At 43.9% G+C, this 26,993-nt stretch overlaps 1 protein-coding gene across 6 annotated transcripts in view; it reads left to right on the forward strand.

Annotated features, from left to right (window-relative positions):
- The window catches only part of SDCCAG8 (SHH signaling and ciliogenesis regulator SDCCAG8), a 242,379-nt gene that overhangs the window by 199,224 nt on the left and 16,162 nt on the right, over nucleotides 1-26,993 (forward strand). Inside the window, exon 17 of one of the 6 annotated variants that reach the window (XM_023549319.2) lies at nucleotides 7-2,756. The exons of 4 other annotated variants lie outside the window; for them this stretch is intronic. In XM_023549319.2, coding sequence (XP_023405087.1) covers nucleotides 7-58 — 52 coding nt within the window. In that variant the 3' untranslated portion in view covers nucleotides 59-2,756. Of the gene's footprint in view, nucleotides 1-6; nucleotides 2,757-6,155; nucleotides 15,755-26,993 lie in introns of those variants that run through there. One more of the 6 variants, XM_023549321.2, reaches the window with a different exon arrangement.

Raw genomic sequence — 26,993 nt, forward strand, 5'->3', positions numbered from 1 at the left:
TTATAGCATTACACTATGTGCTCTACAACAGCCCTCCAAGGTTTACCCCAGTTTATAAACAAGGAAACTAAAGATCAGAGAGCTCAGGAAATGTGACCACAGTTGCACAGGCCGCAAAAGGCAAAGCTAGAATTTCAACAGGCTTGCTTGGCTCCAAAGCTGGTGCCTTCTTCACAACACCACGCTGTTTTCCTGCCTCTCAAGAGAAGATGTTCCCACTGGGATCAAAACTAAGTGGCTCCTACAGGCTTGTCAAGATGGAGTCACATGGAGGCCTGAGACTCAGCAGGCATTGCCCGGAACAAAAGTCATGGAAAAATTAGAAAAGAGGAATATTATAAAAAGGCTAAAAGAGGAAAAAAGTAGTTGGATAGAAAAGGAAATAAAATGGACAACCTTTTGAAAGAGTGGGAATGGAAGGCCATGGTAAAATATTTAGGAAAGCTAATAAGAAGTTTGTACTGAGTTGGCAGAGTTCCTGAGTGGTACATACAGTTAATGTGCTCAGCTGCTAACTGAGAGGTTGGAGTCCACCCAGAGAAGCCTCAGAAGAAGGCCTGGTGATTTCCTTCCAAAATAACCAGCCGTTGAAAACCCTATGGAGCACAGTTCTACTCTGACACCCATGGGGTTGCCATGAGTCAGTGTCAACTCAAAGGCAACTGTTTTTTAATCGGTTGGTCCATGGTTTTGAGTATGTTAGTTCTTTTCATGTATTACCAGTCCACAGTGAAGTGGTAATTCCAAGTTTTTTAGGAAGGGCTTTTTACCGTCAAATATCGTTGTCACATCAGGGTTTATTCCATATATGTCTTATTTTTGTTTGTCTTGCGTGGTTTTATTACGGCCTGCTCTGCCTTTCTCCTTTCTGTTACTATGGCAATATCAACACTTTGGATATGGGTGGAGTCCGATGTTATTCACCAGTGTGGCACAAGCCTGACTTATGAAGTATCTATTTAGTAGAGCAATTTATCAGGTGTTAATAATGTTCATATGCTTTATGTTTTTTTGTTTGTGTTTTTGTTGTTGTTGTTGTTATCCCTTATAGAAGCGTCAACTTAAGGTGGTTAATAAAGAGGCACAATTTTTCCACAAAATGCATGGTTTCTTATTTTGAGCACAAAATTTGTATAATGAGCACTACTTTCTAAAGGAGAATTTATAGGAAGATTTGCAGTAGCATGTTTGTCATTTTTCCCTGAGGCACCTGTGAGAATGGAAGAGGTGACAGGCAGAAACAGTCACACTGAGCAAGCCCAACTTGCCAAGTGCTCCAACGCTACCTCGACATTGTAAAAATGGGACATGTCCTGTTTTCAGGAAGTTGAAACAGATCAGTCTTGAAGAACATCTAACTGGGCATTTTAATGTGGAAGAAGATGATTCAGAAAATAAACAGCCCAACTTTCCATTTTCACAAGCTCAAGGAATTGCAGCTTCAGTTGATTTGTGGCAAAGTGTGAATGATGTGTGTTCATTGTTAAGAAAGAGGTGAACAGGCTGGAGGAGGGATTTACTTAACTTCATTTCTGTAATGTCATGGTCATACAAATAAGCTCCAACTTCCAGTGTCCCTGGTAGTTTTTCCTTCTTCTTCTTTTTTGTGTGTACTCCCACCACAGCTTCTTGGGCTTACTCCGTTTCTCTGGTGGCTGAAGGCAGCGACCCTTTAGCCTGTACCTCACAACACACCTAACCAAAACCAAACCTAACTCACTGCCATCAAGTCAATTCTGACTCTTAGCGACCCTAAAGAACAGAGTAGACCTGCCCCCATAGGGGTTCCAGGGTTGTAAATCTTTACAGAAGCAGACAGCCGCATCTTCCTTGCACAGAGTGGCTGGTGGTTCCAGCTGCAGACTTTTTGGTTGGTGGCCCAGCACGTTAACCACTGTGTCACCAGGGGTCCTAACACACCTAAAAAAATAAACCCATTGCCATCAAGTCAATTCCAACTCATAGCAACCTTATAGGATAGAGTAGAACTGCCCCATAGAGTTTCCAAGGAGCACCTGGTGGATTCGAACTGCCGACTTTTCGATTAGCAGCTGTAGCTCTTAATCACTAGCACACCTAAGGAGAGCCACAGTTCCCAGCAGGGCACTGCCTGTTGTGTCTTACTGCTTAATTATTATACCTATTTAATGCTACTTAGAACACTGTCAGCTGTTGAGAAAAGGTAATTATCACTAGTCAAATGAAAAACACTTTTTTTGGCTGCCTTACGGATACACATTTTACTGGTACCTTGATACATAATGAAGCCTGATAGCAAAACTTTTGCTTGTCTCTTCTTCAAGCCACAGCTGTTTCCCTGCTAAATTCATCCCATCTGTCTTCCCTTCCGTAAAGCTGTAGGCAGTATAGCATAAGTACAGAAGCAGTTCAGTGCTATTTTGGATAAACATAGCTGAAATTTGAATCTTTGCCATTTGCGATGCACACATTTTGTTTTACTGCTGTAAAGAGAGCTGTCAAAATACAACTACATGGATAATTTACTAAAATACAGTCAAATATAAGGTTGATCAAAGGAAAAGTACATTGGGTCAGTCTGCCGATTTATTCCAGTATGTGATCTGACGGCGTCACCGCCCTCTTGGTCCCCCGGAATTCTGGTTGGGGAGAGCAGAGTCGGAAATCTGTTTCAGTCCTGCAGCCTGATTTCCAGGGGTTACTGATTCCTTGTAACTGATTGTGACATGACTTGCAGAGTCTTTGAGACTCTGCACTTTCTTAGTCTCCAGAAAAGATTTGCATTAATGGGAAAGGTTTTTTTTTTTTTTTCTTTTTTTTTTGGCACATACAGTCAGATTTGAGCTATCTTACTATTCTACTGTGTTTTGACATTTATTGCATTGAAACCTTTGTTACCAGTGGAACAGTCTATTTCGTTTACATCCTATTCCTTACTTCTGATTATTGGTGCATATAAATGCACCATTATGCGCTTTTTTATCAACAACACCAATGCATTAGACTCAGAGGGGACATTTCTTGTGTGAATTCCTCTTCTGAATTCCAAGACCACTCACCCACTCCTAGACCATTCCCCTCACATGCACATTCACTGCTTGCTTTTTTCCATGTGCAAAGGTCTTATCTAGACCCAAATAGTTGTGACCTCTTTTGGGGAAGAGGCCAACATCTAATACATTTTGGTAGCCACTGTTCATAAAATGTATTGTGGACTTATTTAAACAAAGGTAACTGAAACACAACATCTTTGGGATGAGACCATTGAGTAATTCATTAATTTAAAGTTTAGATTTGATTTGTCTCCTCCCCAGTGCTTCTCAACCCTTTTTCTAGCTCCGATAGTGTAGCTAAGAGAGAGTAAAGAGGATTGCATGAGAGCATTTGGTGGCCAGGCCCAGGGGTGGAGCCCAGCACCAGCTCCCCACACTCCATTGGCCAGAACTGAGTTACATGGTTCCACCTAAGACGTAGAGGGCCAGGAAGTATGGTCTAGAAGATGAGAAAGTGCTGGCATTCTCTGCCCTATCATCCCTGCCCCCCCCTCAAATAATCCCCAATAAATAAAGTGATAGGCACAGGAAGCCCATGTACATAGAGCTGTGACAGAAAGCCATAATTTTTAGGTAAAGGGCTGTATGGCTACAAAGGTGAGGATACTGACCAGTGAGGTTTCTCTCCTAGCACTTTCATAGAAGCATCTTTGCAAAATACCCACAAATGTGGATCCTGTAACAACTCCGTGAGAGTAGAATCTTGTCTGTCTGCTCCACTATATCCCCATACCCGATAGAGAAGAGAAAAGACATTGTTAGTGCTTGGTAAATATCTGTCGAACAAATGAGCGAACAAGTAATAGGACAAATGAGCACTGTGGTATTTCTTTCCCCTTGCCTCAAAGTTCCTGCCTCTTGGTCAGCTAGAAAACACTGGCATCTATAGTGTATTGTATATAAACAGCTTTAGCAAAATTATGATGCTGCTGGGTCCCCAGCTGATACCAATGAAATTGTTGTTCTAGAAGTCCCCAAGGCCTTTTCTATGCACCAAGGCATTGCCCTCTTTCATATAGTTATCTTTTATTTAAAAAAAAAAAATAGCTAAAGCTCTTTGAAAGGCATAAGTAACGTCACTGACACAAATGCAACCATGGAAATGGAAGACTTGCCATTGGGTCTTCAAACTGCCAACTTTTTGGTTAGCAGTCGTAGCTCTTAACCACTACACCACCAGGGTTCCCAGTTCTTTGAAAGCTGTCCATATAAAAAGGATAAGCAAGCATTTAAGTTTACACTGTGATGCCCTCTGATCAAGGGCCAGCAGGTGCTTTAGAATCAGTCAAATGCTCTATGATGTCGTCATTAAAATTCATTCTTTCATTTAACCCTTGCATGTGCCAGACTCTGTGTTGGATACTATGGGTACCAGTAAGATTCAGCCCAAAAGGAGCTAACGTTTTAGTGGTGGAGACAGATTTTCAGACAGTCATCATACCCTGTGGTAAAAGCCATAATGTAGAGCACAGGAAAAGGAACAAGAAGTACAAGGAGACCAGAAAAGGCGCTGTAGAGGAGTGATGGTTGACTACTAAGGTGACCCAGAGTGTAGGCAGCTAGTGGAATATAGGGCACTTTCTCTCACACTATTCTTTGTATTCCACACTTTAGAAGACCATTTTAGAGTTATGACTCAAGATGAGAGCCAGTGCATGACTTCAGGCTGACCACCCTTATATGCCCAATACCATGACATGGTTCTACACCTTGTTGAACTAGCCTAGAAGTGGACCCGCACTATCCAGCTCCAAGACCACTCTGACTCAAACCACTTCTTACAGTGCCTGTGCAACACAACCCAATCACGGTGTGGGCTGATGGGCAGATTTTAACGTTGGGAGAAAATAACACAGATAACAAAAAATGTTATCTATAGCAACATTACTCATTAAACTCACCATTTGATGAGTTTTGCAAGGTTTTTCAGTAATCCTTTGACACCTTCTCCCCATCTTTATGATAATTCTAGAGCATATACCTTTGGCTCTGTTTGCATGAGAAACACTCTCTGCCATCTGTGATAGGGAAGATAACACCATGCTGCCAAATGGGCACATGCCCACACAGGCTGTGTAAATAATGATCTCTCCTGGAACTATCTGTCCAAGTAATTGATTCAGTGCTCCTGAGAGTCAGCAGGCATAGGTGGCTGTTAGAGAGAGGGCTGGAAATAACCGCCTTTCAGAACCTCGTGGAGAAAGTCGGGTTGCCTTGGGCAGGTCCTCTTGACCTGGGATCACTGAAATGGTTGGATAAGATGTTGTTCGTAGAATGAAACAAAGTTGGCTATCAAAAGTTAACAAGACCCTGATTGACGTTTCATCTCAGAATGACGTTTAATTTTGTAAATTCCAATGTAAATTATGTGGTGATGTTGGTTACTTCGAAAACTTTTTTTTTTTTTTTTTTCCTGAATGTTCTGTACTTAGGCATTGCAGTGGTGCTGTTTCTGGGGAGTTTACATACTTCTTACCATCTCTATAATGGGCTAGTTGCTATATTGTTAATTTTAACCTTCCCATCTGCTTCTGTTTATATTCGTGGATGGTCACAGCTTAAATTCTGTTTAGTATTCAAGCAAATGACTACTCAGTAGTGGATTCATCTAACTGGAGTTTGACTTGAAACGGAAAAAAGCAATTAATAGCTGTCTGAGACTGTACTTAATATTTCATTGTGCAAGTAAACTGCTACCACTTAGTCGTTGACTAAGATGCCAAGGAATTACTAAAAAAAACAAATTAATACACGTTATTAAACGTATTTACACACACCAAACTATTTCAAACCAGTAATGCTGGAATAAAGACAAAATAATACTGTGTATTTACATAACACCATAACACCTTTCGTTACAAAAATCTCAAGCCTTTGCAAACTAACTAAGCTGCACAACACGCTGTGAGGTGTGTAGGAAGGAAGGTAGAACAATAAACAACAAGATGATGAAGAGAGAAAGGCAAGTGCCCTCGGAAACGGTAGCAAAGACTCCTGCTGGGTAGTCTTGTGGCATTCAATTTTAGGTTACCCCACAGTAAGGAAATTTGGGATGAAAATGCTTGTAGAGTTCACAGGTGATTATGGATTTTAGTGTTCATTTTTTATGCTATTGTTTTCCAGACTAAAATCTGATTGACTGCAGTGATGGACCAAAAAGGACAGAGCTAAATCCACACTGAGCTATGACAGTGATTCCTCATCTGGTCGTTTGACCCATTGTTCAGCATTCCCTAGGACCAATTTGGAGCCCTGGTTGCTCACTGTTTAAGAGCTTGGCTGCTAACCAAAAGGTCAGCAGTTTGAATCTACCGGCCACTCCTTGGAAACCCAATGGGGCAGTTCTACTCTGTCCTCTAGAGTCACTGTGAGTCGGAATTGACTTGACGGCAACAAGTTTGGTTTTTTCGTTTTAGGACCAACTAAGTTACCTAGGTAGTGCAAACATTTTGTACTTGGGTACTAACATAAAGGTTAGCAGTTCAAACCCAACCAGCAGTTTCATGGAAGAAAGGCCTGGCAATCTGCTTCCATTAAGAAGCCAGGAAGACCCTATGAAGCAGTTCTACTCTGTAACACATGGGGTTGCCATGAATAGAAACCCCCTCAACAGCAATGCATTTTTGGTTTTAGGACCAACTTTCTTTAAGTACTATTTCTGTGTTTTTTCCCTTAGCCAGAATTTTTTATCCAAGTGTGACAGTCCATTCTCAGGAAATGCAAAGAGACAGCCAGTCACATTCTAGTAAGTGGGAAAGGTGTTGGTGAGCTCTGGCCTCTTCTGGGAGGGACGGAGCTGAGGAGAACTGAGTAGAGCTCAGGCCTGCCCCTGTGGCTGCCATGCCCAGCACCTCCATAACAGGCGTGACCTCAGCCCCCTGAGAACATAGAACTTACCAGGACTTCTGTGGGCACCTGTGGCAGGCCTGGAGCTTGATGTAGTGGAGTGCCAAGATGAACCAATTTGAACCCAAGAATATCAACGGGCCAATGGGAACAGTGGTTGTTGAATTTAGAATTTTAAAAATGGCATATATTAGCTTCTTTGAATAAAATTTGAATTAAATATTCTGTTGAATTTCCAAAAAGTTTAGTACTAGAACTTAGCACTCATTCCGTTATCCTACACATTGCATTTATAGACCTGATTCTTTGAGGAAAAAGAAGAACTTTCTATAAGTCTTTCTCTCAATGGAGTATCTTGGCTTAACCTTTCAGATTTTCGGATAATTTAGGTGCCACAGATACCCGTGATAGGATGGTTTTCAGACACTATAATTTAAGTGTCTCTGAAATGTAATAAATAGAGCTTTGTCTGGGTTTTGGAAATAATGTTTTCTTCCCAAACAGCTGTTCATTTGTATTAACATTTTCTCTGTCTCTAGAAAGGCAGCATTTATTTTTTATATATAATCTCCTTTCCCATTTCATCATGTTAGCTGTGTTCGGTCTGTTGCGGCGGTGTTGGTTTTAACGTCACTGTGCACTGTGGGCCAGCTGTGAACCTGAGTTCAGGGGCTTCCAGGAGAGAAGCTTCCACTTGTTCTGCTCTTGCCTATTCTATTGCTTCATCTAATTTCCCACAGTAGCAGTATCTTATTGGAAATGGCTAATTTCATTGCCTTTTCAATTCGTCTGAGACCGTTTTGGTAAAGGCATTTATGTACCAAGTGCAGTATGAACCAGTCCTAAGCAAAGCATCGGATTCTTCATTTTCACTTGGTAGGCCCCAATTGGCACCCGAAGGATGGCAATTTATGAGGCTACAATGAAACTAACATTTATGTGTGTGCGTGCGTGTGTGTGTGTAGAACCTCAGGGGGTCTTATGAGGATTAAATGAGTTATTACACAGAAATGTTCTGAACAGTGTCTGGCATGTAGTAAGGGCCCAGCAGACATTGGCTATGTGAGGTGCTAAAGTGCTCAGTGCAGGGAACAATGTGTAACAGGCAGCAGAGATTATATAATTTTCCAGGAGGCAAATGTTAAGTGGTCCTATCCAGAGGGGACAAGCTGGCTCAGGAAACCAAACTCAAGTCTGTTAGGGAAAGTCTGTCCTACCCACACTTTTAGAAAGTTAGAATAAAAATAGTATTTTAGTTGTAGAGCCACAACCCAGAACTACTCTAGCCTATGAATCAATGAAGGACAAATCGTTTTCAACGTCTGCCTCTGGGGGAGCCTAGTCTCACTGTCAGTGGGACAGTCAATATGCAGACCAGAGAGCTGGTTCAGAATTGAATGCATACCAGAAATACTCTCAAGCAGCTTTCAAGATCTACATATACCCTTTAAGTTGGAAACCGTGGGGCACTTTGCTCTTATCAGCAGCCATTCCAAGAAACATCTCTCCATTCACAATCTATTGTGCCCAGACCCTCCCTGAAACTGCTCTTGACCATTGACTGATGATGTGATCAAAGATGTGTGAAACTGGAAGCTTTGTAGTGATGACAGAGGCTTTCTTTTGTTTGCTTGTTTGTTTTAAATCCTACTTCTCTTTGAACAGGATTTAAGTCATTAATGAAATTAGGGCCCTGGAAGCCATGGTACTGGAGGAGAGACCCAGTAGAAGGGGCCTGGCTTGGGGAAATCATTCCAGATCAAATCAGGTGAAGGAGACTCAGGGAGGGAGAGATGAGAGAGGCAAGCCCACCTGGGATTGCAGCATTCTTATCCGGTGACATCAGTGACAGGGGGAGACTTCACAGAGAACCACAGCGGCATTATTTAAGGAGGCTTGTCTGGTTAAGCACATATGTGCACCATAAATCCAGATTTCAGTTACACCCGCTCACATTTCTTCCTGTTAGCATCTGATCAGCAACCTCCAAGTGTTCTAGCATCTCTCGCAAATGATTTTGATTTGGAAGACTTCTGCTGATAGTTAATTTTTATTGGAAGGCTATTCTCTTGATAAGAAATTTCTGACAATTCCAATGATGTTGAAATGGCATCCAAATATATATTGACAGCTTTGTTGATGTGTGTGTGTTTATGTGTGAGATGCATTCATATGCATACTTCACGTCCTGCCACCTTATAAGGAGCACCGCCTTAATTTTTAACCGTACTCCAAGGAGCACCAGCTTTCGGCCTACAGATGAGTGTGTATAAACACAGGTAGGACTCTTTACCGGTAGCTGTATTGAATTCGGTAGCATTTGGTATAGAATTTGGTAAGGACAAGGATTTTTATGCTAGGAAACTTCTTGTCAGATGTCCAGTAGCTTTAGGCAAGTTTCTCCCAAGGACACTGGTACCAACAAAAGGGAACAGGATTTTAAACAGAGAAAGGTGGCTTTCAGCCCTGTCTCTACTGTCTTACGGCAGTCGTTAGGGTCATGGACATAGGAGAAAAACCTGGGATTGTGTTCTGGCTCTACAACATACTACCCATGTCAACTTAGGCAAGATATCAGTAACATCCCTTGGCCTCCATTTCCTTGTTCCTGAAATGAGGATCATAATAATACCAATAATACCTTCTTTTTTTTACAAAGCATTGAGTGAAGATTAGAAAATGAATATAAAAAGTGCTCAGCACAGTAACTACACATAGAAAGGGCTCAATACATATTGTTAATTGCTTTAGTTATTTTTATTACTGAATCTCAATTACCTCATTTTTTAGATAGAAGAAGTACTTCCTGTGTTAGGGTTGTTTTCAGAATTGAATGAGCTAACATAAGTGAAAAGCATTTTGTATACTCTGGAGCACTATATTAAAATTAACAGCAATAATGACTGTCCTCTCGTTGAAGACCTACTAAGTGCCAATCACTTCCCAGACTCCAATTCTCACAAGAGAATCTCTAATTCTGACAACAGTAAAACCCATTGGTGTTGAGCCGATGCCAACTCATAGCGACCCTACAGGACAGAGTAGAACTGCCCCATAGGGTTTCTAAGGCTGTAATCTTTACAGAAGCAGATGGCCACATCGTTCTCCTGCAGAGCAGCTGGTGGATTCAGCCAAGCTCTTTAACCATGGTGCCACTAACAGTAGGTAATATTATTTGATATTGCAGATGAGGAAACAGGCTCTGAAGAATTTGCCTAGGATAAAAAGGATCACAGCAGGGCTGAAATTCATGCTCGGATTTCAACCCAGATCTGTTTTATTTTAAACTTAAACTTGTCATTCTGCATAGCTACATCTCAACAATAATAATAACCCTGAGAATTGTTAATAATAGTTGGTTCTTGTTGATGATAACACTGGGATCATACTGTCTAGCCTGGGCTGATATGTCACCTTTGAGTAGTATAGCATATTTGATATTAAATGATGTTAAAATATGTGATTTTGAAGAAATACACTTAATACAGACTCATTCACAAACCTGCATATGTATCCACTCACAAAAGACAGCTATTTGCAGCACTTCGCCCTAGGGGATGAAGGCAGTTCCGAAAGAGGAACATGTCAGCAACATCCTAGCAGTGGCGGTGGGTTTAGAGTACATATGCTATCTCCAAGGTGAATAATATGAAGGGCATACATTTTGAATGGATAAATTCTGATTTTCTATTATAATTCTCAATGTTTTTTTAAGTTCTTCTTCATGTTTTTACATTTTAGTTACATGAATTTTCATTCATATTGTAGATTACAAGCAAACTGAATTGACAGTTTGATACCCCTGCCTGCATACTAATTACAACTAGCTTATTTCTCACTAGATAACAGTGATCTACTGGGATTGACAGATCTGATCCTGGGAGTCCCAGTCAGGAAATGAGTTAAAATTGTGTGTGTATAGGTGCACCTGAAAACCCGGAAGCTGGGGTGATGTCAGGAGGGAAGCGTGGGCTTTTGTATTTGGCCGCTTCCTACTTTCAGAGCTTTGAATTTTTAAACTTTCGAAGCCTCAGCCTCCTCACCTGTAAAACTGGAATACGAATACCTATCTCTTAGAGTCCCTGGTCAGGTAAAAGAGCTGTTTCATAGAATGTGCCCAGCACTCAAAACATATAACTTGCTTTTCCACCCTTCTTTTATGAAATCCACTTTTGCAAAACTGGAACATTTGCTTTAATTTTGGGCTGTACCATATTTCCTCAGACATGGAAAACCAGGCACGACAAACGAACACATGGTTCAATAGATTTACAAGATTAGACACGTAGCTCTTCACCTGTGGCTGAGGGGGCCACCAATGGGGCCTTCTTATCAGCAGAGTGCCGTCTGCCCTGATGTGGAGCAAATGTCCTGGCAGCCCCTGATGTGGCTGAAGCTAAATAGTCACCCCGCACCACGGCCTTTCAGGGTTTTGTCCTGAAGCCAGCATCCTGTCCTTCATCACTCACATGTGTCTACCAGGTTTAACTTTTAGTTTGGAAGGAGCCCATTTTTCACCTGTGTCTTTTGGAATCCTGGCTTGACAGTATATTTTTCTAATGTCCTCTCCCACCCCCAACTGCTCAAAGTTACAAATGGCCAGATTTCAGTCATCAGGAGAGTAGAATGCACTCTTTTTTTTGCAGCCTGTCTCACTGGGGGCCGGAGTCCAAGGAGGCAGCCCGTGTGCTCACAGGCCAGGAGAGCCAGGATTTCAACAGTGTCAACAATCTTTGCTCATCATACCAAAAAAGCAGGGTGTCAGTGCCGACTCATTAGCATACAGTCACGCAGTGCTTGCTAACAAAGCAGGCTTCGGGTATTTGCTAGTTTCTCAGCTTGTCTGTCTTCTTTGATCGAAAAGAAGAGGAGAGATAAAGCTTCCAGGAAAGGTGCTGTCCCTCTCCATGGCAGGAAAGCATCGCCATGATTCCAAGAGAGAGTGCTTTGAAGTAATTTTAAAATAATCATTCTTTGGAGAAACAGCCATCATCTTTTGTTTTCCTAATCTTGTTTGAAATCGTTGACAAGCAAATTAAATTGCCATGTTGTCTAGTTAAAAATGATCTAGCCCTGAATAATTCCCAGTCATCCTTTTAATATTTTGTTTTATTTTGTAATAGTGCTTAAAGAGAAATAACGGTCCAGGCAGAGAGCTCCTTGCCTACCCTCCTCTCTGTCTGTCTCTCTATCCCTCTTTTGTTGGGGGGATGGAGGGAAGAAGAAACGTACAAGCAGATGTGCCGCTAGATCTACAGGCTTCTGCCAACCATATGGCATCTTAAAGAAAGATGGTTGGAGCGTCTGGATTAGCAAAGAGTCGGGATGGGAAGCCATGTGTCGTGTTGGTACAGGCAGTTGTTTGAGCTCTCTCTAAATGGCTTCAGGAGATTGTGTAATGGAACAAATGGTCCTGCGAGCCCAGGAACAGCCTTGCCGCTGCTGGAGAGGCAATTGGCCCTCAGGCGGGTACTGCTTCCCTTTTTTCCCCCAGTATTATGTATTCCTCTTTTAATGTTCTTCGAACTCTGAAAAATTAACTCAGAACTTTTCAAACTTATAATTACACTCGTGCGTTCTCCTGTCCCTCTGGTCTGCCTGATTTTCTCTCTCTCTCTCTTTTTCTTTCTCTCATTTGGTAATTAAAAATTTGCTCATCCCACTCTGTAGGACCCCGTCTGCAGGGAGTCCAGACACACACAGCGTGCCAGCCTCCTTGGTGCCCACGCTATTGCTCAGCTATCGGCAGGCCTGTGTTCTTCTACCAGAATTCCCAGAAACCCCAGAAGAAGGGAAACCTTTCATTTCTTAGTGAGTCAGCTGAGAGGTTTATGTGGTCCCGGGTGTCCACCACGTGAGAGATGTGTCCCTTCACCGTTTTCGACCTCGTGTGTGGCAAGTAGAGTGAGCCAAGGGCAGAGGATTGCTTGTCTCAGAGTTTTGTCTGTGGCTTCACGAGGCTGATGGATTTTTAACTCAGTTTCATGGTGCTTGCCCACAGTAAGGCTGACCTTGAAATGTTTCTGTCCCTAAGGCATGGTGCTGCCCCAGAACTTAAGTAAGAGCATTTTACTTTTCACCCATGTTGTAGGTGTTAAGATGTACATTTAAAGTGTGAGTTGGAATGGTGCCTCATGCAGAATTGTCTTTCTAAATACCTAAATAAATGTGTATAGCTATTGCTGTAGATACAGATGTATTTATAGATGTAAATATATATACCCATAAAGAGAGATAGATATATAATCTTTTAATTACGCCAATTCCATAGCAGTGAATCCATTCTACTATTATGGCACATGCCATTTAGTCAGCAATCGGAGACCTTGTGATTCTACTCCCTAATAAAAAGTAAGCTTAAAATGACAAGTTTTAAGAATTGAGACACTGGGATGCTAGCAGCACAAGGGCAAGATTTCAACTGTGGTCAAGTTCTCAGGCCGTTACTCTAGCTTTGAGAGGATGGAAGCAGAAGCAGCTGTGAGGTCCCCTGTGAACCCCAACTAGAGTAAATCTTTGCTGTTTTCTTTGCCAAGCGCTTTGTACATTTCACCTACAGTTCAGGGCAAACAGCTCTCATTCTGTTGCCATTTCAGGGCCGGTGCACAAATAATGCGTATGTGCAACTGCTAGGAAAGCTAGGCTCACCTGGTCAGTGGGATAGAGAATTAGCTCTGAGGCACCAGGTGTGTCATAAACTGTGGGTAATGGAAGGTGAAGTCACTAGTTTGATTAAGTCAAAAAAAAAAAAAAAAAAGTCAAAGAACGGGTCAATTTGGTGGAAGTAAGTAGTCAGTTTGGGTCATTGAGGGTGGCTGGTCAGTGCCTAGTTTATGCTACACACCACAGGAGCAGGGGACACTGAGATAAGACTGCCATAGGGTCTGAGCTCACCAACTTCTTCTCAGAGGCAGTGACACCAACTGTGCCACAAAAACAAAAACAAAACCAAACCCGTTGCAATGGAGTCGATTCCAACTCATAGCAATCCTGTGGAGCCTTGTAGAACCACCCAAAAGAGTTTCCAAGGAGTGGCTGGTGGATTTGAACTGCTGACCTTTTGGTTAGCAGCCTGAGCTCTTAACCACTGCGCCACCAAGACCTCCCAGAAAATGGAATCAAGTAAGAAATGCAACATCAGGTTAAAATGAATCACCTGTAGTCAACTGCGGTCGGCGAGCTGAGTTACTGCTTAGGTTACCAACTTCTATCAAAGGTACTTTGAGCAATGAAAACACATTCTAATTTATTTTGCTGTGTAATGATGAAAAGGCTTCCCCCCTCCCAAAAAAACCTAGAGACTGTGTGACTGGGATCCAATAGGCGAGAAAGACCCAGAGCACTGAGAAGTCTGAATGTGTCTTCAAAGCTGCCACCATGTTTACATACTTGCGTTCAGGAAAGTGATTTTATCATTTGAATCATTTGAAGCTTGTTACCAACTTCATTATAAATAACTATTTCTGCAAGGATAATGATCTCAGAAATTTCAAATAAAGTGCCATTTGAATTTCTTTGTATTAAAAAATTTGTATTTCATCTAATATAAATAGGTTAAAAACACTTTTCTGTTTTTTATTTCAGAGCTGATTTCAGGCTGAATAGGTTAAGTGTGAGAATATTCCTACTTTGTCTTCTGACTTTAAGGTCTGCTGTGGGGGGGGGTCTGTGGGAGCATGATTTTGATATCTACTGATTCCCTCTCAAGTGTGTACAGTCCCAAATTTGCAAGCATTAGCATCCCTTGAAACAATGCAATTAAACAGCAACATATTTCTTAACATCCTTAATTAAGACAGAGACTGAAAAATGTAGATTGACAGAAGTTACTGTTTTTATCAACATATTTTCTCTCTTTCCTGCCACCATCACATCCCCCCCATCCTCTTTTTTGCTTTAAATGTCTGATGTCAGTTTCGTCCACATGTACATTATGCACGTGGCACTGGAGAAACAAAGTAAAAAAACTCTCTCAATTCTGTGCTGTGTGCCCAGCGCCACATGCACTGTCTGTTACATGTCGCTTCTTATGAGGTTCATGCTGAGAGTTTCTTTTTAAAGGCAAAGTGTTTCTGAAGGAAAGAGTTCAGGTTGGGCAGATTGTGTTAGAAAAATCTCACTGTCTCCGAGCGGAATTAATATACTGATTATTCCATGCAGGCTCAAACTGGCAGCCTGTGCAAAAGTTCAAGAGTGTCTGGGAATTGAAATATGGAGGGGAAATCGGGAGAGTGAGCAGAAACAAAGAATTGGAAGTAGGGCTTCGAAGTGAAGCTAAATGGTAACTTTGTGAAGGGGGGAGGGAAGTCAAGTAGGAACAACTGCCTTAAAGGAACACTCAAAATACTGTTGTGGAGTCAGGAAGGCCTATCTTCCGCAGCACGAGAATGAGAAAACCAAAGAAGTGCCATGCCCATCACCTTTGTATTTTCACTTTTTTGGGCTCTTAAGACCCTTGCCAGTGTCAGTTAAGTCATTTGAGAAGTTTAATCGCTAACATAGAAATTGAAATGGATTGTACTCTTTCTTTGGCCTTTATTTGCCAAGATTTTTTTTTCCTGCTTAATTAACATTTGAGTCCTGCATGATCATGAGCACACCATGATTAATTTCTCTATTTACAAATAAGGAATTAAAAGGAAAGAAAACAAGTACAATCACGCAGCGCCTTCCACATCACGGGAGAATCAAACTTTTTCTCACTGCTTCTCAGGGGAAAGAAATTGGGACGTGAGCATGGAGTTAATGAAGCTTTCACCCATCTCCTCCTTCCCTCAACTGCCACCTCGGTTTAATCCTCTCCTTCTGCCAAAGTCCAGAGGCCCCGCGAGCCCCCGCGGAGTCTCCGCAGCCAGCTGCTCCGCACCCAGCCTCCCGCTGACCGCGGCGGGCCGCCCCCGCCCCAGCCTCTGTCTCCAGGTGCTGGGCGCCCGCCCCGAGGCTGCGGGGTCCCCCGCGGGCTGCAGGATGGCTCAGCCGAGGCTGGGGCCGGGCGTTGAGAAGCGGTGCCGCTGCGGAGTCGTGATGGGCGGGGAGCCCCGGGAGGACTGGCGGGTGCCAGCTCCAGCACTGGCTGCTGGAGCCCGAGGCCCTTGACCGTGCAGGGAGAGGGGGCGCCTCCGGGTGCTCGGCAGGGCCTAGGACGGTGGGGGCGCCTGCTCACCCCACCCCCACCCCCCGCCCCGCGCTCTCAGAGGTGGCGGAAAGCAGGTGCTGATGTGTAGGAGGCACACTTAGAACTCTGGCGAGGATTCAACCTGCAGAAGCACAATTGCTCAGTATGGGGGTGGGAGATGGGGCTGGGAGTTCCCTGGACGCAGTGTGGCTCGGCCAGTGCTGTGCTTTGTGTGCCCTCTTGGACTAGCTGAGTATCAGAGGAGGCTCGTCCCGGCTGCACACAGCCACTCCCTAATTTCCCTAAAACTCTAAGACTGAAGAAGCCTTTATTAGCAGCATTTAAGATAGGGGGTAAAATCTACCTCCCGTTTTAGGCAATTGCTCTTTTCTTAAGCAGAAAATTCTCTGGGGGTGACTTAGTTTACAGGGCACTCCCATTGCCATGTGGGTCACAGGATTAGGAGAATGTCAGCACCCTGCCTCTTCCTCTTCCTCCCATGCACCTTAAATTGGTGGTATAGCAGCCTGTGAGGAGAGGGGCTGGCAGGATAAGGCTGCCCCCAACCACCACCCCACTGCGTCCATATCCTGTAGCTCCTCCGCCCCTGTTGTAGTTTTCTGTAGGGGCAATTGTTTCTACTGCCTTTGACCCTTGTTTCTCCTCTGACCACTACCAAGGAGCTGACATAAAGAGATTAAATGCAATATGGACCATGTAACATACCTGGATTTTTTTCTTCTTAACAGCTTGGCAGTATTGTACAGGGAATTCCTAGTGTACACAGTGGGGCTCTTGGGGAATGGGGGACATGGCTGGAAACTGTGGCCTGTACTCTGAGGAGTTCAGGGTGCAATGCTGAACCCACTGCTGGGCAGGCTATGTGCTGCCTGCTATCTCAGGGCGCAGCCCCAAGGCAGGATCTACCTCTGCCCTGATTATATCTGCCGTAATTTAGAAAAACGTGCATTTTTTATTTTATAAGGAGCACACCGGCCAAGGCCTATTGAGAAAGAAAACGCCTGACCCTCTCTGGGACCATCCTGTGGGAATGCGCCCAGCCCTCTGAGTTAAATTTCAGCATCTTCCCTACTACCTGAAGGACTGCAAATCTTGTGCACAGAGGTGGTTTTTGGTTGGAACACCTAAAAGTTGATTGATGACATCGAGATGCTGTTAGACTGTATTATTCCAAAGCCATCGGAAACAGTTCTCTTTGCCACTTTCCTCAAGGCCAGGAGGTCTCCTGGGGTCCATAGGCATTCTGTTTACTTGTGCCACTTAAAAAAAAAAAAATGGAGTGAAGAGTGTTGGAAGTCTGGATTCCTTCCCTCACCACTCCTTAAAATTCAAAATTTGGCAGCCCAAATATTAAAAAATTGACATCGATTGTTCCTTCTTTCCAATGGTGGCATGTAACTTGGCAGGGTCCATCTCTTCTGCTCTTGGTGCCCACTGGAAACCAAATGAGCCCTCCAGCAGGCCTAATCACTCTGATCTGTCATGGACCTTCTAGCTGGAAGAGTTATGCCATCATATTATCCCAACACTCATCACCATGTGGAAGACCCCCTTTTACTAAATGATTTATTACTCTTAGCAGAATTCCTTTGGCTGCAGATTTTATTTCTGAGTCACTCTGTTCAGCTCAACTGGTCGCCTTCAGTTACCGTGGCAACCAGCAGTTGGGGTTCTTTGACAAGGGTCAGCAGGGAGGCTGCCTCGGTATAGACTGAAGAGGAGCTACATAAAAAGCTTTCAGCATTGGTAGTTCTATAGTGGACAGCCAGGAGTCATTATCAAATTACTTGCATTAAAATCTAATTAAGAGGTGTGCCAATAAGTGCGCTGAGTGATTGAATCTGGTTACTTAGCTGTTGTGGGCACCCTCTTGTTTGATCACACCTCTGTGACCAGTTCGCTGCCTGGAGGATGGTCAGTTATGAGGGAAATAGGGGCTGACGTCACCGCAGCATGGAACTTCATATACCATGGGCCTGTCTAGGACACTCCAAGAGGGTTTAGAGTCTGGAGCACCAGAAAGACCTCATCAGCGCACAGTCTTCCAGAAATTACAACTCTGACTCTAGAAACCCAAGGATGACAGTTATGCAAGACCCGATGCGTTCTGATAGTCCCATGTCTTCTTTTAAGACTATAGATGCTTTAGTTGCAAGTAGTATTTATCAAAATAAAAACAGGTCTGTTAACTGTTTCAGATTAAAGGGGCACGGCTTTTAAGTGCAGAGGATCCTTTCTGCAGGGGTAAAAAGGGTTATTGGGTCAATTGATGACATTGGAATTCAGTGAGTTGAAGGTATTATATCAGTGTTAAATTTACTGTAGTTGATAATATACTATGGTTTTGTAAGATAATATATCTTAGAAAGTACACACTAAAGTTTCTAGGGGCAAAGGGCAATGAGGTATACAACTTACTCTCAGCTCGAAAAAAAATCTTTTATATATATATATATATATATACTATACAAAGGGGGCAAAATGATAACAATAGGTGAATATGGATAAAGGGTATGTGAGTATCCTTTATACTTTTTTTGCAACTTATTATAATTTTGAAATTATTCCCAAATAAGCAGTTTAAAAAGGGGGGAGGTGCTTCATTTTAGGTTGGAGATGGATACAGTATGAGAATCAGTGTGGGTTTTACTTCTAGCCCTTCTGTATGGCCTTGAGTCAGATTCTTGACGTGTCAACTCCTATCCCTGTTATTTCATGGTGTCGGGTTCCTCCAAAGGTATTAGAAGTTTAGTCGTGGTCAGATGGTGCTTATACTTACTTTAAGATGGTTGCAAGGTAGCAATGCAATAGATATTCCTATTAGAAAAGCATGAACCTGTACCTCTGTTTCCTGCAGAAGCATTGTTTTAAGCAGTTGGTCCATGAGTGAGTTTGGATGACACTGTCAGAGGCCTCAAGGGGCTCTCGAGGCTGAACATCTTGCCTTGGCCATTTGTCCATCTACTGAGTATGCACTGAGGGCCACCCACTATGACGCTGTGGGAGACCATCAGCAGCAAGAGTTTCCCAAGTTGGTTTTCAGAGTGTCCAATTTCCCAATTTTACATTCTTCACACCCACCTCAATCTATGGACAGGTCAATGCTATTCAAAATGTGGTTTCCAGCCATGGTCAGTCTTAAAACTGTTACTGCTCTGTGACAAGATAAGAACAGAAATCGAGAGTGTTTAGAAACTTTTATAGCAATTAGATATTGCTACAACATTTTTATTGTATTTCACAAAAATTTCAGCCTGCAGCAGATTGGAAATTTAAACAGACGTGCGCGTGCGCGCGCACACACACACACACACACACACACACAAACTGGGCACTTCACTGAACTAGTATGGGAAACACTAGCCTAAGGATTTCTTCCTCTTCTCCTACACCCCCAACTCTCAGAAAATGATCCTATGAGTTTCCTAGTCTGTTACCTTTCTCAAGGAACTTGCCTTAAATCCTTATTTTTCAGTATGGGATAGAAGATTTTTCAGGCTTTCTAAAAAATAACTTTGAAATGCTGCAAAGACCACTGAATTCAGAGTCAAGAGACACAGGTTGCAGTCCTAGATTTGCTACAGACAGGCTGCGTGACCTTGGGCAAGTTGCTTGTACTCTCTGGGCCTCGGTTTCACTGTAATGGCCTTGGATTAAATGATCTCTAAGGTGTCTCTGTTATTGGGTAAGGTGTCTCTCAGCTCTTATATGACATAATTCCTTTGGAGAAAGAAGCAGGGGTCTTTCCCTCCATCACTGCTCCTAGGCAGCCCCTTGTTCCACCTCTCCAGACATCCAAGGCTAATTGGGACTTTGAGGGAATAAAAAATTAAAGGGGCAGTACAGGAGCAAACCCTATGGGGCTGCTCTCCTCTGTCCTATAGGGTTGCAATGAGTTGGAATTGTCTGGTTGACACACAGCAACAACACAGGAGCATACATTCTCTTTATGGGAGGTGGAAACTCTTCACAGAATTGCTCGATCCTCAGAATGAATTTCTCTATTGAAAACCATCACTGAGTATGGTAGATTTGGGTAAAGAAAATGTAAGTGGCAAATCAGCCATTGAAACTGTCCTGACTTCCTGAGTGGGGATAACTAGTAGAATGTGTGCCAGATTCCTAAGCACATTGCTTATTCTTGATGACTCTGTGTGACCATATTAATGAAATGAAATTATGACAAAGGCAGCAGCAATTTTTAAATGTTGGAACAAAGTATGCAACTTTAATGTGATTTATTTACCAAAATTAATTACCTAGATCAGTAACTAGAGTAATTGGGTTTTCAAAACCTTAAACTTGGGAAAACTAAGTGTAATGTTATGACTACATAAATGGCAATATTTGAAGATAAAACCCATTGCCATCAAGTCGATTCCAACCCACAGCAACCCTATATATATATATATGGAGGCCTGGGTGTGCAGTGGTTAAGAGCTCAGGCTGCGAACCACAAAGGTCAGCAGTTCGAATCCACCAGCTTCCCCTTTGAAACTTTATGGGGCAGTTCTACTCTGTCCTGTAGGGTCGCTATGAGTCACTATGATTTGAAGATAGGACACAGTAAAATTCTATAAAATCACAATATTATAGAAATTTGGAGTTGGGCAAGAATTTAAAGAATTTAGTCATCTTCTAACCTAGGGAATGACAATTTTTTTCTGTAAAGGGCCAAGAAATAAATATTTGAGGCTTTGCAACCCATATGGTCTCTGTCACAACTACTCAACTCTGCCATCGTAGCACAAAAGCAGCCATAGACAATACGTAAATGACTGGGTGTGGCTGTTCCAATAAAACTTTATTTGTGGACTCTGAAAGTTGAATTTCACATAATGTTCACATGTCACAAAATGTTATTCTTCTTTTGATTTTTTTTCCCCAACTATTTAAATATGTAAAAACCATTCTTAACTTTCAAATTGTACAAAAGCAGGCAGTGAGCCAGACATGGCCTGTGGACTTAAATTTGCTGACACTTGTAGCTATCCTCTCCTTTCACCTGTCGGGAAACTGAGATTCAGAGCAATCACGTGTTTGCTTACGGTCTGCTAACTGATGTCAGGACATTTTAGGAGCTGACTAGTATAGGTTCATTTTGACAGTTAGCTATTTTGGTAGTGAAAGTTGGAGTGAAACAAAAATTATCCTCCAGAAGAACTCATTTTGTATGTGTAATTAATATTGTGGATTATACTACACGTGAACGTTCATCAGAGTCACCCTGAGGGCCCATAGTGTTGGGCCCCACTCCCAGAGTTTCTCATTCAGTAGGTCTGGAGGTATTATTTTCTTGGTTTTATAAATGGAGAACCTGAGATTGAGAGAGAGATCTAGCCACTTCCTAAGGTGAAATAGCTAGTGAGGATTTTGGGGCCCGTGTTTTCAAGGCCACTGCTCATACAGCTCTTGTAGGGTTTTGTAACAGAATGGCAAATTCCATTAGTGTACTTAAAATTATTTAATATATATGTGATGCTTTTTCATGAACAAAAATATTACATATTAAAATATACTTGTTCTACAGAGGAAATTGCAGGCCTTATATTTAGTATAAATTTTGTCCACTGGTCAGTCCTTCACTCGTTCAGATGCATTTATTGAGCACGGTCAAAATGCCAGGAACCTTGTTAAGTGGTGGAGATGGAGGGCTAGACAAGATCCCCTTCCCGCCTTTAAGACATTCTTAGTTCAGTTGGGGAAGCAGGCAAGCAGTGACAGTGGTCAGCGTGGAAGGGTGCTGACCTACCACGTGGAAGGATGACTCTATGCATAAGTTGCGTGGGAGCGCAGAATAGACCCCTCTTCCTATTGTCCCCAGAGGTGAATTCGGTTAAAGTCTTAGAGGACCGAGAGGATTTAACCGTAAGAGCCAGGAGAGCTAGAGGACATTCCAGACAGAGGACAAGGCACCCTCACAGCACCTGGAGGCACTGGGGCATTTCTGCAGAGGCTGAATGTGTGGCTGGGATGCAGGGTCCAGGTGAGGGCGGGAGGAGTTGTGAGAGAGGCCAGATAGTGAAGGTCCTTGTCACCACTGCAAAGAAGCTGGGGCTTATGCTTAGAGCTATAAAAAAGCATAGGTAGCCACTTCTTTCTAGCTATTGTGGGGAGTATGGACTCTAGGAGGGCAAGTGGAAGCAGACAGCCCCTGGCAAAGGCTTTTCATAAAGTTGGATGCGGAATGCTGACAGCCTGACTTCTGGGAGTGAGGGTGGAACAGCCTGGGGAGAGGTTTAGAAGGCTTGCTGATTTGCAAAACCGGATGGATAACTGGATGTGGGTGTTGAGGGAGAAGGAGCAGGCAAGGAGGACTTGGGAGACAGGATGATTAGGGCCGGCTGACCCACCAATGTGAAAGGGAAACGGAGGTGCTCTGAAGGATGAATCCAGTGTGTACATGGTGAGTTTGAGGTGGCTTTAAAGTGCCAGTGAGACGCCCAACTACATAGTCCCATAGAGGAGATACCTGAGGCAGAGATCCGGTTTTGAGAACCGTCAGCCTCTATGCGGTATTTGGGGCTTGAGTGCATATAAAACAACTCCCAGGCTGAGGGTCTAAAGCTTGAAGACCCAGCCCTGGGGCACACCAGCATTTGAGTTCTAATGGAGAAACAGAAATGCTTGAGAAGGAGGCGCTAAAGAGGTAGGGGCCCAGGAGAGAGTTGTGTCCCGGAAGTCAAAGGAGGAGAGTGATGAGTAGCGAAGTTGGTCCTTGGCGTGTCATTGGTGGCTTCAGTAACCCTGGCTATACATACCATTGCTATCTGTGTGAATTTCGGTAAGCGACTTACTCCTCGTTGCCTCACTTTTCTCGGTGCAAAATGCAAATGATAACAGTACCTACCTTGTGGTGTTAAATTAGTGAATGTAAAATACTCACTGTAGTACTCCCTGGCACCTAGTAAATGCTCAGTATACATTAGAGGGTACTACTGGGAGTAGTAGAGAAATGAGTTCATAGTTCACAGTGAAAATAGTTGCACCTTTTAAACCCACGTATTGGTTGAAAAGGAGCCCTGGTGGCAGAGTGGTTAAGTGCTGGGCTTCAAGAGGCCAGCAGTTTGAACCCACCAGCCACTCCTCGGGAGACTCAGGAGAAAGATGTGGCAGTTTGCTTCCAAAAAGATTTACAGCCTTGGAAACTCTGTGGGGCAGTTCTACTCTGTCCTATAAGGTCGCTGTGAGTTGGAGTCTACTTGTTGGCAATGGGTTTTTTGGTTGAAAGTTTTCTTCATTTACATAAGGAGGCCCCTTCTTTCATGGAAACTGTGGGTCTGAGCATTTTAAAAAGACTTTTCTAAGAAGGGAAAGGAAAAGCTTTGCTGTAGCCAGAGTGACCACAGGAAGGGACTCTGGTCTGAAAACTTTTTAGAACAAAAGACACTTTATAACTATAAAAAAAAAAAAAAAAAAAAACTCCCATCTCCAGCTCCCAGGTGAAATGACTGAGTGAAAGGAAAACCTCTGATTAAGAAAACATGCATGCGTGAGGCTCCCGGCTGCATGTTTTCATGCTGCGCTCTTGGAGAGAGAGAACGGGGCTGGGCTGGAGAAGCAGCAGAGGGCCGTGTCCCGCGGCGCTGGTGCTAGGTTCACAAGTGTTCATTTGATTATTATATCTCATAACTTATTTACACAGTGCATATATTTTGTATGTATCACATACAACATAATAAAAAAATTCAAATATATGTACTCACTTGCTTTCACAGTATTCATAGCAAATGAGTTTGTCTGAAGGAGAGGACCAGAGCTGGCAGCTTGCACTGGTTCTGTTTTGCATAAGATATTTTTCCCAGCCCACTGAGATCTATAAAGTTGTTTTGTATTTCACCACTTGCTCCATTTTATCTTGAAGTTTTGCATATTTTAAAAAAAAATGCTAGTTCTGATCATGCTTTTGGCGTGTGGCTGAGAAGATCACCACTGGACCAATAGAGAGCTGCCCAGGCCCGGTAAGAGTCCTCTGAATGTTGTGTTCCCATGGTAACTGCTGCCCCTTCCACTCCTGTAGTTCCCGGGATGCCTTTGCTTCTGAGACCTGGTGCTGACCGCTCTGCCAGCATGGTTGCAGCTGCTTCTTCCCAAGACTCCCCAGTTCTGGCCTAGGGGTGGTGACTGTGTACCTGCAGGTCCTTAAGGAAATGGGCCCTGAGCCCCTGGTTAGGATGGCAACACTGTCCTGGGTTGCCGAATGGCCTGGAAAGGTCATTTCTCATGGGCTGGCTGGCCTGCCATGCCCCGTGAGGGCAGGGGGAGCACCAGGTGCTTCATGGGAGAATGGAGACCTCCCACTGCGTCGGGGCCAGGCCTGGCCATAGCTCCCGAGCATCACGACACCACTGCACAGATATCCAGTGTGTTCTGGGGGTCTCTGGTGAGACACAGGTCTTGGGAAAGAAGGGTCCAGATTAGGGATTGAGCTCTGAAATGGGTGTTGCTGCTGTCTCTCCTCCTTGCTGTGTGGGAGCCTGTGTGGTGTGTAGGCTGCTGGGTGTCTTTCCCGCGGTGGGAAGGGGGGGTTAGGGGAGAGGCTACTGCCTCCACAGACTTAACATAAGTTAAACGGCCCGGCTAATGGCAGTGGGCTCTCTTAATCGATCACTTTATGCCTGTAGACAAATGGCTAAAAACAAGAGTCCCAAACAGAACAAAAATTGCAACCTGTCGAAATGATAATTATGATCTGAACCTTGAAGTTTCCAGACCTATAAAGATAGAGAGGAGTAACATTCCAGGCAGAGGGAAGGGCAGTTGGAAGGTCTCAGGTGGGAGGAGCAGAAGGCAGGGGGCTTCCAGCAGGGGAGGGGAGGGCAGAGAGCTGGGCAGCACCAGGCCTTGCCTGGGTCAGAGAAGGGGTGGGGTCTATGGAAAGGTTCAGTCGAGAGTGGCTGTGGCCACAGAACCTGTGTTCCGCCTCAGCTTGGCAGGTGTACTCCTGGCCCTAGCCAGTGCTCTCATCCCCCAGGGCAGCTCTCCCACAGCTACCCTAGTGCCTTCCCTCTTTTTCTCAGCAAGCAATCATGCCTTCTACCTGGGAGAGAAAATGGAGGCTACTGAATGTGAGCTCCCTCAGCTCCTGCCTTGGTGCCTGCTTTCCCTCTTGCTTCAAAGAAGAGGCTTCCTTCCATCCATTCATCATCCGCCTTGAGAATTTCTCCTCTCCTCTAGGGTCTCTTTCCCTCAGCTCAAGTCTCTCCCATCCACTGCACTCGCCTAGCTACCCTCTCTTCAGCCAAACCCCTCAGTCTCCCCTTCTCCCACCGCTATAACCACGCCTCTGCTCCTACCTTCTGTGCAGGGCTCTGGCAGACTGCCAGGCGCCTCTTCACTCGCCCCACCACTAGGGGGCATTTCACACAAATTGGTCACTCCTTGAGATCCTGGACTTCCTTGACCTCAAAGTTCTTCTCTCCTGGATTTCCTCCTACCTTCCTTCCTCCTTCCCGGTATCTTCCTGGCTTCTTGTCCTCTTTTCAGTGTTGTCGTTCCCCAGAGCTCTGTCCCTGGCCCTTTCCTCTCTCCAGCACAAGTTCTTAGCCAGCAGGTTGTGGGAGATGTGGATATGTGTGTTTATAACAAGGTTCTCCAGCTATAAATCTCTGCTAGCCTTTCCTGGGTGAACCTGACCTCACTTTCCTGGCCTCATTCTTCAGCAGATAAAGCCCCAGTCCCGACTCATCCTTGGCCCCAGTCCACATAACTGGTTTGTGGGTGTCTCTACCTGCATGCCCCACAAGTCCCTCAGATTCATCCTAACCAAAACTGCTCCTCTTTGCTACAGACCAGCGCCTCCTCCTGTCCTGTCTTGGTAAACGGCACCATCACTGTCTGCAGGATAAAGTCCACGTCTGTCAGTCTGGCTTACAAAGCTTTGCTCAGTTCAGCATTACCTTCGTCTGAGCAGCCCTCAGGCTCTGGTCTCCCCAGGGCCCAGCTCGGAGCTCCCAGATGCTCCTATTCATTTGCAGTGCTGCCTTCCTCATGGCAATGCCCTGCCCCGGCCCCTGCCAGACCAACTCACTTGTCTCTTCACATTCCAGTGTACTAGAAGAGTGACTAGGCATTCAGCCTGTCTGTGCCTCAGTTTACTCATCCTTAAAATAGCCATAGTAGTTTCTGTCTGATGGGATTGTTGTGACCACTAAGAAAGTTTAGAAATGATAAGCACTTGTCACAGTGCCTGCCACGTGGTAAACGCTCAGCAGATGCCATTATTGTTATGATCATGATGAGCTGCCTCCTAAGTAGAACCTTCCAGAACGTCCTGCCTGCCTTGGTGACCACTTGCCTTTCTGCCTTCAGAGTATCCTGTTGAATTCAGCACCTATTTGTTTCAAAATTGGCCTCTCATTAATTCACAGGGAACGCCCTGAGGGCAGGGGCTATTTGTCATTCTTGATGTATTCCCAGGATTGAGAGATGTTTAACAAAGGCTAGTGAATTTGCTAAATTAATTTCATGAATTAGTTAACCACTAACAGTGGTTAGGAAACTCTGGTAGCGTAGTAATTAAGAGCGTAGTAGTTAAGAGCTACAGCTGCTACCAAAAGGTCGGCACTTTGAATCCACCAGGCGCTCCTTGAAACTCTATGGGGCAGGTCTACTCTGTCTTATAGGGTTGCTATGAGTTTGGAATCGACTCAGTGGCACTGGGTTTGGTTTAACAGTGGTTAAGAACACAAGTCACTGGATTTGAATCCATGCTTTACCACTTACTTGCTATGTGACTTCGCACAAGTTAATTTTGGCTCTTTTAGCCTCAGTTTTCTCATCTGTAAAATGGGGTGATAATACTGGCACCTACCTGACAGGATTGTATAGGAATTTGAATTAGATAATCAATGTAAAGTGATAAGCCCAGGGGCTCACTAAATATAAGTAGGGGTGGTAGTTGCAGCTGTGGTTGGCTGAAGACATGAACTTAAAAAGACAACAAAAATGAGAGCCATAACTACAATGGAATAAAAGAT

The sequence above is a fragment of the Loxodonta africana genome, chromosome 25, assembly GCF_030014295.1.
Source record: "Loxodonta africana isolate mLoxAfr1 chromosome 25, mLoxAfr1.hap2, whole genome shotgun sequence".
In the NCBI taxonomy this organism is placed as follows: Eukaryota; Metazoa; Chordata; class Mammalia; order Proboscidea; family Elephantidae; genus Loxodonta; species Loxodonta africana.